General features: G+C 37.8%; 1 protein-coding gene across 1 annotated transcript in view; it reads right to left on the minus strand.

Moving 5' to 3' along the window:
• Positions 1–3,158: 3,158 nt before the first annotated feature.
• The window catches only part of MCCC2 (methylcrotonyl-CoA carboxylase subunit 2), a 38,372-nt gene continuing 27,310 nt past the window's right edge, over positions 3,159–14,220 (minus strand). The window contains exons 13-17 of the mRNA XM_054652179.2: positions 13,640–13,706; positions 13,213–13,369; positions 12,330–12,444; positions 11,016–11,101; positions 3,159–3,590 (exon numbers count right to left, since the gene is read on the minus strand). Coding sequence (XP_054508154.1) covers positions 3,473–3,590; positions 11,016–11,101; positions 12,330–12,444; positions 13,213–13,369; positions 13,640–13,706 — 543 coding nt within the window. The 3' untranslated portion in view covers positions 3,159–3,472. The remainder of the gene's footprint in view (positions 3,591–11,015; positions 11,102–12,329; positions 12,445–13,212; positions 13,370–13,639; positions 13,707–14,220) is intronic.

The raw sequence follows: 14,220 nt of genomic DNA on the forward strand, positions 1-14,220 counted from the left end.
TTGACGACCAAATTGTAGTTCCCAGGTTCCCAGCACCTTCCTATCTGCCATGAAAATAAAAAGGAAAATGGCAATGGGTACATTTTTATATCCATCCTGAATTCACCACCTCAGCCCAGGTAATTTGAAAAGGAAACCCTTGGTTACTGCAACAGTCTCTAGGGACATGAAAAGAAGCTTAGCCCACCTCCTTCATGGTTTCCCATTTCTTTCTCTAGGGATGTTTGAAAACACCCTCAAAGTCACAGCATCGACTCTTTTAAACTCCTTGCAGTTAAGTGTTAACCTCTTAAAGAGACCATGCCTAACTATCATGGAGAAATGGAAACCTCTTGGCCTCCCCTCTTCTCAAGGGCTGGAGGGAGGCACATAGATCAGAACAGCTATGCCCAAGGCAAGACTAGATAGAAGCAAAGGTCCCCAGAAGTCTAGAGCACCTGGTGTGATGTTCTGGTCCACCACAGTTTGTGTGCTTGATATAGCACAGCTATTTCCCTTGTTCCTCAACCTCCATTTGAAAAATCAGTGTCATCCCAAGTACCACCCTTTCCAGTAAGGAAACAGATTAGTGGTTGTGAGCTGCTTCAATACCACAGTGAAGAGGTTACATGTACTAGAGACAAGAAGGAGAAGTCTTGAAATAGTCACCCACAGCTTTTACATTGCCTCTGTCACCACGAATATTATGACCTTACAGTGGCAGCTACCTTTAATCTAAGTTTTAAAATTTCCTTTCACTAAAAAAGAGATCCTACTGGTAGCACAGTGCCAATGAAAACTGAAAATTACTGTTGTAATGGCATCCATGTTAAACCTAAAAAGGAGCTGCTACTGCAAAAGCATGGGAGTCCTGGTGGCAGACAAAATGTGAGAGCTCTGAGTGATTGAGACAGCATGAATAGATCTACCAACATCTTCAAATGTAGAACAAGCATGGGGTCCAACTCCTCGCTCCTGCTGACTCCACAAAAAACAATGTTTTTCAGCAATTCTCTGGGCAGCAAGAGACCATCTCAGCAATCAGAACACCATCACACATGATGGGCACTGCATGCAGCGCCCCATACAGAATGCAGCATGGTAACATGCAAAAGCTTTTCCAAAATAGCTATGTAGTGGAGGAGTGATTACCACTAGTGGCTCTCTGAACTGCTGTTCTGCACTGAAGATCCTGCTTGGTAGTGATTACTAACCATATCATGCTGATAGGATGCTAAGCCTGTGATGATTAATTTCATTTACTTAACATGTTTCCAAAGCTAAGTATTATTAAGTCAGAACACTCCTATTTAATCAGAGATGTGTTTTGACTTTACTTGCATACATATTCAGAGGAAGAAATTTTCACAAGTGTAAAGAATTGTCTTTTCAGATGTAACAAGCAACAGGGAATTACCATTCTCAGAAGCATCTTTCCAAACATATCTGTCTCCTGTATTCCAGGATTATCTGTTACTGTCTCCAACTTGGCATGATTATATTACCAGTGTAATTGAAAGACTGCATTCAAAATAAAAATATTATTCAGAAGAGATCAGATTTATTAGCAGAAACAGGCAAACAGGCAGTAGTCCTCATGGCTTTGGAAGTGACAGGCAAAAGTGACCCTCATAATTAAGAACACAAAGTCAAGTGCCGGAACTGATTACTCAACTGGAGTAGGAGAAAATACAGTGCATTTCTTCTTATTGAAAGCCACTAACAGCATTTCAGGGTATGGAACTATTTTTCTCCTTGCTTATATTTAATATATTTATATTTATATATTTTATAAATCAGTATTTAAAAGTAGGGTATTTTTAAATGCATTTCAGAAGCCTACTAACCATAAATAATTACACTTTGCTTTCAGGATCAAGAAATCTTGGATCTATGCCAGACATGTTCACGAATGTGTGAAAAGTGGCAAAAAAGCACAGCTTTGTGCCTAGTTGGCAGTACTTTAAACTATTATTCTCTCTTAAATATTTGTTTAATATACTAGAGAGTAAGCATGAGAATGCAGACCCACAGAAGTAATCTTTCTAGTGGTGCAGAACACACCAGGTTTTGGATACATTTCATCTTGGTAAAAAGAGAGGGAAAATTGCTCTTTTAGTGCAATTTTTGGCAAGTGTGCCAGAGACCACACAGCTAAACATACGTTAGGCTGTCTACATTATCTGTATCCTACATTGAAGATCCTGATTCCAAGGAATTATTTCATTTTCTTTTTTGCATCTGTCTGAGACCCAACTTGAAAGGCTGGTAGACAGCAGACCTTCCATCCTCCTCCTGGATCCAAGGAGAACTTTCCACACAAGCCTAGGAAGATTACAGCTAGTACCTTACCCTGGGTGATCACTCCTCCTAGCAGTCTTTCCTCTCCCCACAGGCCAGCAAGGAGGGGACCTCTATTCATGTACACTGGCTCTTCTTGCACTTGACTCTCAGTTAAGGATATTTCTGGCAATGGCTATCTGGGCACCTGTAGAGCAAAGCTAGATAAACTGAAATCACCTCCCAGCTAGAACAGTATGTAGTTTCTTCAAGGCACACAATGTTTCTGAAGAGAACAAATTAAATGACAGACAGTGAGTTCTTGAAAACTTTACACTCCAACAAGCTACCCTTAATAAATCAGAATAATCAGAAAGCACTCCAGCATCGCAGAACTCCTTAAGTCATTGGATTTCAGGCTTCTTCTCTGAGCAAAGCATTGATCTTTGTGGAGAGAACACTCTGTCTTTGTGAAACCAAAATTACCAGAAGGACCACACGCCAAGATGTTTAAACACTTTTGCAGCCAGTCTCTGTCCTCACACATGCTCTCAGCAACCTGCTGATTTCATAGATACCAGCACACACCTCCCATCTCTTCCAGAAAACATTATGCATCCATCAGGTTCAACAGTTGTTTTGACTTCAGGGAACCACACAGAAAAGCAATGCTTTTTGGATGAAAGCCAGAGACAGAACAAGATGACAACAAATGCATGAAATCTAAAATTTCATGCTGTGTTGAAATCCCTGGCTACCCTTACAGCACTTCCCTTTCACAAAAATTATTTATTAGCAAATGTGGGTTTTTCTTTGTTGGACTGCAAAAGTACTTTGCATTTTTAGGAGACATACAAAGGAGAATTAAAAGAAACACAAGAGCTGATAAGCACCAAATATGTAGCTTATTTCGTACATTTATTTATATAAGAGAGAGTATCAATAGTTTCTTGTAACATAAAGTACAATGCAAGAACTTGCAAATTATTAATGCAATGCAGTTATATAAGTACTTAAATGATTCATCTCAAATCACTATCAAAAAACTGAAGCACTGTGTGACAATTACAGTCAGTGAAAATAATGATGAAAGTTCCATTAAAAATAGCATCTTACAAATCTTTATTTTTAATCACCATAATATTGTAGCTAGTATGCTGTCCAGCCCTAAATAAAATACACAGAGGTAATTCTGATGATCACATGTTTAAGTTTACATTCTGAAAACTCCAAATTCTGTCTTCTTTGTGGGTGCATTTAGTGCTGCGCTGAGACTGAGGCCCAAAACCAGTCTTGTGTCAGCAGGATCAATAATTCCATCATCCCATAATCTAGAGAAAAGCCAAAAATATAACAAACAAAAACTTTTAATAATTAAAGGAAATCAACATATACAACTGGTATTCTTTCAAACCCATGAAATTTGAAATGCTTCAGAAAAAGAAAGAGGAGTAAAGAGCTAAATTATACTAAAAACAATGGAGTTAATTCTCACTGTTCATCAATGCAATAGACTGGTGTGTATTACTCCATGGAATTTGTCTTCTAGAACAATGTTTCCATTTTAGGTAAGTGAAGAATGTCATACCTACATATTTTAAATAGATTCTTCATACTTAATCATCTCCTTCAGGAAAAAAAGCCCTCTGTGCTTGTTAATGTTCATGTGGAGAATGACCATCTGTCAATCACCTATCTAATTCTATTAAGAATGCTTGCACTTCAAGGATTATGTCACATCATTATTTACACTATTCAGGTTAATTCAACTGCCAGATGAGGATGATACAAATCATTATGCTTTCATCATTAAAAAGCCAGAAGAAATTTCAAGTATTTTCAGAATTTCTGTGGTGGGTTGACTTTTGTTGGATTCCAGGTGCCCATGTGGCCGGCTCTATCTCTCCCCCTTCCCAGCTGGACAGAGGAGAGAAAATAAGATGGAAAACAATAAGTTGAGATAAGACAGTTTACTAAAGCATAAGTGAAAGTTTGCATGTGCACCATGTGAAAAAAAAAAACGTTAACAACTTTATTCTCTACTTCCCATCAGCAAGTGATGTCCAGTCACTTCCCAGGAAGCAGGGCTTCAGTATGGCATTTGCCTGGGAAAGCAAACACTGTAAATAACCAAAGTTCCATCTTCCTCTTCCTTTCCTTAGCTTTTGGAACTGAGCTGAAGTCATATGCTATGGAATATCCCTTTGGTTTATTTGTGTCAGCAGGCCTAGTTGTGTCCCCTCCCAGGATCTTGCCCACCACAGAATACTGTTGGGGGGAAAATATTGGAGAGAGAGGCTGGTGCTGTGCCAGCACTGCTCAGCCAAGGCACTGCTGTGCTGCCAATACCCTTCAGCTACTAATGCAAAGCACAGCACTATGAGGGCTGCTGTGGCAAAATGAACTCTACCTCAGCAAGACACAACACAATTTCTTTAATTTATTTTACCATTAAGTTAATTTCTAAACAACTGGAAGATACTACCTTCCTTAACCAAAGCCTGAAGGCAATTAAATTATAAATGAGCAGTTGTCAAATTCCCAGGTGCCCAAAATCGCCAACACTTGTAAAGAGTCTCTTATCAATTCTCAGTGACAGCTCCATCCTACCAAAATTAAAATCCATGTTGAAATGAAACTGTAAATATTGTTATTTCCTCAGCAAGATATTTAAACAAGATACCACATTGCTCATTGAAACACAGTCTCACTTAAACACATACTTTAATCAGCATCTGCAGAACACATGCATCTTTGGTTAAGAGAAGGATGCTCCTTCTCCATCCCATCTTTCCCTCGAGAGACTTATTTTGCATTCTTTGTGAACTTACTTCAGTGTTGGCTAATGCTTAATTCTTTGTGGAAAATTTAAAAATACAAAAAGCAGCCATGAACAGGGTGACTGTTCAAGAGTGACTCTACCAAGAGAAGACACACAGCCTTTCCCTTCTAACTGAAGTTCCATCTGCAAATTTTATTTTGTTTGAAGATAATTTTTGGCAAAACCTATTAGACGGGAAACAGGATATTTTGCACTCTTCTTTCAATCCTAAATGTGCCAACCTCACTCCCAGGAGGACTGCAAACTGTACATAAGTACATGCTCATAAACTCAAGGCAGCAGCAGACACTTGAGTGTTTTCCATATTTGTTTTATTTTGTCATTTGCTGTGAAAGTAATATGATCAAATCAGATAAATATACTAAGAGACTGACAATATATGCTTTTCATTTTACAAATTGTATCGATCCTAGGATGCACAAAATGGAATTGCAGTAGAAAACACCTTTAACAAGACCAGGAACAAGGGTTCACGCTCAGCTCCAGGAGCATGTTTTCAAAGTTAGACAAGAAAAAGGATGCCCAGCTCAGAAAGAATACTCTACTATAGATCTTACCACAGTGCAGCTTCCCAAGCAGCAGACTTTTAAACTAAACAGGGCACAAGAGTAAAACTGAAGTATAGAAGAAGAAAGGTTTTGGAGAAGGGAAGGCTTTGCTGCTAATTGGGCAAAATCAGGCTCTTTCTTTTTTGGGGGAGAAAACCAAATTTGGTTTAAGAAGTCCAGTACTACAGTAGTTGTGGCACTCACTGACCTGGCTGCCAATAATAAGAAAAAAAATTCTGGAAAAATGATAGAATCATAGAACGGTTTGGGTTGGAAGGGACATTAAAGATCATCTAGTTCTAATCCCCCACCATGGGCAAGGATACCTTCCACTAGACCAGGCTGTTCAGAGCTCCATCCAACCTGGCACTGAACACTTCCAGGCAGAGGGGCAGAGGATTGCTCCTTTGGGCAGTCTGTTCAGTGCCTCACTACCACAGTAAAGAATTTCCTCAAATGTAAAAAGGAGAAAAACTTATGGCACAGCAAAAAAAAAAAAACAAAACCCTGCTATAAACCCAAAATACAAATATAAGAAAATTGTATCTCTATCTAACTTCTTCTCATTTCAGGTAAGTACCTTCCTTGGGCTAGTAACCCAAGCACTGGAATATTCTAATAGTCATACTTGTACCTGCATGGAAGTGGCACTAACAGCAAATTATGTTTCAGATGACACAAGAGCTGTCTGTATCATAACTCAGATAAATGGTCTAAGCTCCTGCTGTCTGACTCCTGTGAGTAACTTCTTTCCTAACTGTATTTTTAAATTTTAAGTAGTAACTAAATTTTAATTAGTAACTCATTTTGTTAAAGTATTTGGGCTTATTTGAGCTTACTTGGCTTATTTGGGCAATACTCAATTGAAAAAACTCAAGAGGAAATGCTTCTTACCATACAAAAGTAAAAGCAATTGGAAGCTATTTTTTTTCTTTAAAATGCCCGAGGAAAAGTGTAACATGGCTGTACAGAAAATTACTTTAGAGATCTTTGAATTTTCTTGATTTTTCTCAAGACAATGGCTGTAGCTCTTGATACAATCTAGCATAACAGAATGGCCAAGACAGTATTTTCTATACTTTCAACTCCATAGAGTGTGCCTTACCAAAGTTTAATGCATGTGGTTTTTTTTTCCTTCACCTTGTATTTATATTTTGATTTAGTTATGATGAATAGAGTCAGATTAATCTGACAAAGGAATGGAGAAGATCCTCCTTAATAGTGAAAATAAAGCAGTTCTGTGAGGTGAAATCAATCCCAACCTTCTGTTTTCTTAAGACTATGAAAAAGACCCCAAATTTATGAACAATCTCAAATACATTAATTTATATTTTTAAGCAAATTTTGGTTTTTTGACTGCTACAGATTTGTTTGCTCTCTATGTAATTTTTCCTCCAATAAATACCTGCAATTAACTTTCTTATTTAGGAAACACATTGAAACAGAATGAGGGAATTCATAATACTTAAAATGTTCAACACATCTGCTCAGGGCCTGGAAAGGGCAGGGATGAACTGACTCCAAAAGAATCACCAATTTAGTGCAGTACCTTGCAAGACACAACTTCACAGTGATTACTGCTGTAATAAATATCCAAACATGAAGCACATTTCATTGGCAGATTTGGGTTGTTTTTTATTTTTCCTTTTTTTGTAACAACACAATTGACTTATATTGACAACTGCAGAAATTTTATGTTGCATGGAAGTCAGGCTGCTTTCACATGGTCACCCCTGGCTTCTGCTTCTCTTTGTTTAAAGAAAACTGTATTCTCTACTGGAGATGTAACATTAATAATTAAACTATCTATTAAATCCCCATTGCAGGAACATGAGTCACACTATGCTCATAAAATATCTGTAACTGAAATAGTGTGAGTAAAAGAAATGAAGTTGCCTAAAGTAAAGTGCTTGCACAATTTGTTAAGATGCAAACCAGTGAAATCCTTAGGAAACCTGAGAGCAGATTAATATAACTCATTAAAAACAGTGCTGCCTAATGACTGCCATTAATTAAGACTGCTCATTGTCAAAGGTTCTAATCAAAAAATTGGTTAAAGTCTGATTAGAAAATACAACTGCAGGGAACAGTATTGACATCCTGTACATATAGCAAGTTATCGCTTATAAGAAAAACAATATAAACAGAATAAACAGAGATATTTTCTTGTCTTTTAAGATCGTCAGGGCATTTTCCTTTTCTCTCCTTATTACTGCTAAAAGCTTGATTCAAAGCCTAATGAAGTCAAGTGGAAGGGTCACATCAATCTCAATGGCTATTAAGGGTGAGGCAGACATTAGGCAGGAGGACAGCATGAGGAAGCCTCCAAACCAGCTGCACACAAGCAGCAATACAGACAACAATCTTTGTGCCCATCTATCATTTTTTGTTCTCTCAGAAATGCAAAGCTGTTTGTTAGAGTTTCCTTGTTGACCTCTCTGGTGGAAGGCTCTTACAAAACAAAGGCTGTCTGGATTTTGTTTCAATTACAGTACCCTGACATTTGGTAGACAATCATCTGGGTTTTTACCACGCTTGGAGCCCAGCAGGAATGGGCTGCAAAAGGGACAGGTTTACTCCTCCCTGAATTACAGCAAATGCTTGCTAATAAGCAGCTGCTGATGTTGGCTGATTGGAAAGGGTTGTCTCCAAGGTGCAAGGTGAGTGGTATATCCTTCCCCCTGAGCACACTTGCTGCAAAGTCTGTAATCCACTTCATCTCATTGTTTCTGCTTGGACAGCCTACTCCACAGTAATGAAAACTTCTGAACTATTGATCTGAAATCTTGCTTAGGAATTAGTTAATGCAAAGCATGAAAGGGCAGGAAACATGAGTGTATCCACTGAAATACCCAATTAACTCTACAAGAGAGCAATTAAAAGCTCCTAGACAATGCAGAGTGCACCTACTTGAACTGAAAAGTGAGAGAAACCAGCCAGAACTGCCTTGACCTGAGCCACTCACACACTGTTGTCAAAAGCACTCCTTTGTGAAAAGAGGCATTTTACCTTCATTGCTTATAGACAGGTAAGCCTCCGCAGGATTTCAGATCTGACATTTGACTTCATGTCTCAGCTGGGCTTATTATCTTGAATGCAGCGTCACACAAACCCAACCACATGCAATCCAGACCCACGCTTCTCTCAGCCAACTTACATCTGTGTACGTCGCATTTTCTTTCCAAAAGGAAACAGTAAGAAGCACATAACTACCCTGCTTTTTCAAAAAATGACATGTCACTTAGCACTAAAAGCACTTTCTAACACCTGGGCTTGGCAAATTTAAGCTATTTGCTGGGGTGACTACTAGATTAACAACTTAAATTCACAAAACGGCCAGATATTCTGAAAACATAAACTGGTAAACGTTGTTCATCAGAGAGCACAAAGTTGACATGAAACACTCAAGTTTCATGTCTAAAAATTAGACATTATTAAAAAATCAAAATGTGATTTTTTTAATATTAGTCTTAACTTTACATGCAAAACTGCTTTCTTACAGTTTAGTAACTTACTGTTGTAAATACTGTCAATCGTCTCTGGGTTTTTGGGAGCAGATAAGTTTTTATATTGCTAATATATCTAATATATTGTATGCTAAATAAATCATGAGTAAAAGAATATGTTTCCAGTGAACATATAAAAAAAAAACCAAATGTAAAAAAAATCCTATTATTAATCTTCTCTGGGGTAGGGATTAATTTTAAATACAGACAGTTTGACTCATTTTTAAATGTTATTATATAAGTGGAATATTCTTCTCCTTAAAATCTGGTTATAAAAAATGATACATATTTTTTCATTTTTCCTTCTTGCCTTAGAGCATAAAATCAGCTGTTAAAGGTCAGCTTTTAAAAACTTCTGTGCTATTTCTCTTATTACCCATAGAAGATCAAGCTTGGTGAAGGTATTCATTTGATGAAACATTAAAATTAATGTTGATTTGCCAGGTATAAATATCTCAGTTAAGTATGTTCCACTATCACTACACAAAAGAGTAAAAGTTAACAGTCATTTCGTATCTTACTTCTGATCATGAAGAAGCTCTCCCCAGGTTACCTGCCCCTGCTTCCACAGTGTGTATACTTCCTTCTTACACCTCAGTTTGAGGAGAAAATCCTTGCTCAGCTATGCCAGTTTCCACTCCTCCATGCTCAATTTCCTACACACAGCAATAAAGAGCTCTTGTGCTCTAAGAAAAGTGTCTTTAAAGAATTGCCAGCTCTAATCAGCCCCTCTGTCTTTTAAGGAGTTTCCCAGGCGATCTCATCCACTAACCCTTTAAACATCTGGAAAGTCACTCTTCCAAATTGTAGGGTCTGGAGTTTCTCTTTGCTGCCTCACATTCCTTGAGATCCTGAACTCGACCAGGCTGTGCCTGCTGCTTCCAGCTATAACCTCTTCAGTGAGCCCCTCTGCACTGGTGAGTGCCCGGCCCAGGAACGTCGCACCTCGGTATCACCTTGCCTGATACCTGCACCAGAAGTTGTTCTCTACATACTCCACAAGTCTCCTGGGTTGTTCACTGCCAGCTCTGCTGCTTTCACAGCTGACATATGGGTCACTGAAATTTTCTACCCTCTACCATCATTAGCAGCTGAGAGCCTGTAGAAAATTACCTTTGGATACCACAAGCAGAAATATATGCAGGAAGATTAGTACTGACAGGATGAAACTAATGGAGAATAACCATCAAAGGCCAAAAAAGCCCCCCAGGCTACTTTCCAGATATATCTGGATCACTTCAGGATGCCACCTTGTTTCATTAGCCTAACTAGTTCCTAGTCATTTACTAATATTGCATCAGCCTGAGCATGAAATGCTGCAAAGGACTTCTCAGCAAACATGAGTATGCAGCACCCATCAGCTAAAGCCCTACACCATCACTGCTATCATCCAATGCAATTACCTACTATGATCATGACCTGAAATCTGCCAGTGGCTTCAGGTCATCTTGAAACTACTACCTCCTTTTCCACTGGCCTCTTCTACTTGCAGGACCCCACTGAAATGAATTCCTCCTAATACACATGCAGCCGCTCATTATATTGTTCAATAAGCTTTAGAAAGGTGACCAGATACTACAGTGGGAAGAATGATATAAAACTCATTCAGAATAAAACATGTAACAATATAATTCCATTCTACCATATAATTTCTTACAGAACCAGTGAAGTATTCCTGCAAGCACATGCTGTCTTCTGAAACAGTTCATGGTACCAGGTCCCAGAGCTAAGACAAGGCATTGGTTTGAATGCACATCAAACACAACCTTTGCTTCCAATTGCTCTATTCTGCTATTCTTTAGTGCCAAGAATTAGAAGTCAGGTCCCATGATTACAATTAAGTGTTAGAATAGTTATTACCTTGCACTCGAATAATAAGGGTTTCCTTCCTCCTCGAACCTCCTAATGATTGGCTCCTTCAAAGCTGCTTCATCTGCCTCAGACAACTAAAAAACCACATAAAATATTCTTTAATATTTTCTTCTCCAATGATAGCAAAGCTTTATATGCAGCATCAACCTGAAGAAAATGCCTAAATTATCTGCCCGAAGTTTTTTTTACTCTTTTAGCACACAATTGTCAATTTTGCATGTTTGATAACAAAATTCAAATAACACTTTCCAAGTCAAGTGGGTGCAAAAAAGAGAATAAACATATACTTAATTGAATGCAAGAGTAATTGGTGACTAGAACTTAAAAAATTTCTGAAGCTAGCGTGTATTGGAAAAAAATTTTGGGTTGCCTTTGGCAAGATTTTTTAATAAAGTAAGTCTGTGCTATTCTAACACTGGGCTAGATCCAGCGTGATCCAGACTGGTCATAGTAATTCAGAAAGCTTTCAAGTTTCTAACACATTGGACTGGCATTTAACTACTACTAATTATTTTTCTTGACCTTCTTTCTGGGTATCATGGATTTGGGAAATTAAGACAGAGAGAGATAAGGGTGAGTTTATTCTACCCACAGAAAGAACAAGTGTTGAAAAGTAGTAACATTGAGATAATATGTTCATACTGCTTCACTATTCTGATTAACTATTCATGATAAATATGAACAATTTTAGACACCAATAAAACCACTTCTTATGGGATCAAAGCAGTAGTATAACCATAAACCTTGCAATTAAAAAAAAACCAACTCAGCAGAAAAGAATGTGCAGTGAAACTATAAAATATTACTATAAGATTTAGTAAGATATGTTTATTACATAAGCAATATACCTCTAATTTTCAATTAAAATGTTGAAATGAGCAAAAACTTTTCCAAACCTCTCCAGACTTTGGTTGTTACTAGTTTCATAATTCTCAATCAGTGAATCATTTAAAGATCAACTGTCTCTAAAACTGCCACCTTCATAATTGAAAGACACTTTTCCCAACATTTCCCTTCATACTCCCAAACCAAGGAGGATTCCTGGTTGTTTATCTCAGGTAGAACTAATAACTTGTTGCACAAAGTACAAAAGTACAATGGTATATGAATGATCTTCACATTTCAAAGAAGTAAGCAATAACCTTTCACAAATTCTTCATGTTTGTCAGTGCGCTAGTTGGCACTGGGATAATTCACTGGTGTCTCACTCTCTTCCATCCCTTCCTAGCTCACAAAGTGACTAACTCCAGTAAAAGAGTAAGTGATAATGACTTTACTCGAAATGAAAGAAGAAAGATATACCTGTTTTCCCTCCCTTGCTTTTTGGTCCTTAGCTATTGTAGCTAGAACAGTTGCAGCTTGTTCCCCTCCCATCACCGATATGCGAGCATTTGGCCACATATATAAAAATCTTGGACTGAAAAAATACATAATAAACATTAAAGTAAGACATTGTCACATTTCCTGGTGAAGAATTTTCACTCAAGATAAGAATACATTTTTATGCATGACAATTTTACAAAATAACCTTTTTAAAAGGCATATTAACATACTTCAATGCTTGCAGCATTACATTTGAAAATGTAAAAATTCTGTTCATTTCTATTATTCACCTTTTTTAAAAAATTTCTCTTTCTTGGATCTCTTCAGCTCACATTCCCAACCCACAGGAAATTTTCTCCTGAACTCCCAACCATAGTATGGGAAGCCTTGAAAAACTAAATTTAGAAAATCAAATAAGCCATGTCCAAAGGGCAACAAAAAAATCTTTAGGTGTTATACAAGCCTTATTCATAAAAACAGGCTGATTGAAGTGAATAAGGGTTTTTTACACAAGCTGATATACTTTTCCTATGAATGCAGAATAAAGGACCAGCCTATACTGCCCAATGATTGTTTAAGACTACAATTTTTCCACCAAGAACTGATATGGGAGAAAAAGATGTGAACAGGTTTACTTTTAGAAGGTCTCCTCTGTCACCAAATTCAAGGTGAATCATGAGCCTTATCAGTCTCTACAAATTTCAGGCTGTTATTTTCTTATGAACGTATTCATTAAGAACTCTTTTCTTTTCCAAATAGCACAACTTCTTCAAGAGTTCAGATGGTTTTTCGGAATGGTACTTTAAGGTTATGTTTTCTTAAATTATTTCTGTCTGCTGTAACAATTTGAAGCAACACTTACCTATATGCTCTTCCACACATCCCATAGTTTCCAGCTCCATAAGAGCCACCGATAATGACGGTTATTTTAGGTACATTAGCACAAGCTACAGCAGTTACCATCTTGGCACCATCTTTTGCTATCCCTCCAGCCTCATATTCTCTGCCAACCATGAAACCTGAAGAAATACAACAAGAACAGAAGGTTCACCAGTTTATATTATAATACTGTGCCCTATGTCATACTGTGTGCTTCACAGCACATTGCAGAAAGAACTGAGGAGCAAATCATAAGGCAAGGCTTTCACCAGCTGCTGACAGGCTGATTTCCAAACAGGCTGGAGATGTGGGTACTACACAGCACACAAGAGGCTGTCTAGAACACAGCCTCAACAATTATCAGCAAAGTCTACAATGAAGTGAAACCTCAAAAACTTGATCTTACTCACCTGTAATATTCTGCAAAAATACAATGGGAATATTTCTCTGGCAACACAACTGGATAAAATGTGTACCCTGTGGAGAGGAAAAAAAAGAAAAGAGTAAGCCATTAAAAGTTGGAAAAATGAATCTATCACTACCAGCATCCTGAAGCCTGTGCTAAATCCTTCCACAGAAGTCTATCACAGTATTTCCATCAGGAAGTGCTATATTACTTCTCCTTCACCCAATGTTAACTGCAAAACATGCGTTCACTGTAGCAGAAGTAAGAGGTCTCCAAAACTGTGTGGGACCACGGGTAAAACAAATAATATCCTTAAAATCATTACTACTAACACTGAAAAGCTCAACTGCTGCAACTCAGCCAATATGCAGTTAAACCATGGACAGTGCCAGTGTGGCTTCTGATATTGACTTGGTAGGACTGTGTCAGAGGAATCAAGTCAGCCAGTCAGAAAAACATATCTCTCCATTTTCTGTACAAAATAAAAGTATTCTCTAAAACTGAGAAAGGTGCATATACATTATTTACCCATGGCCCTGTCAATTGCTGTAACATTTTCTCCCTTTCCTGAAGGCAGATGCCCTC

The sequence above is a fragment of the Agelaius phoeniceus genome, chromosome Z, assembly GCF_051311805.1.
Source record: "Agelaius phoeniceus isolate bAgePho1 chromosome Z, bAgePho1.hap1, whole genome shotgun sequence".
Lineage (NCBI taxonomy): Eukaryota > Metazoa > Chordata > Aves > Passeriformes > Icteridae > Agelaius > Agelaius phoeniceus.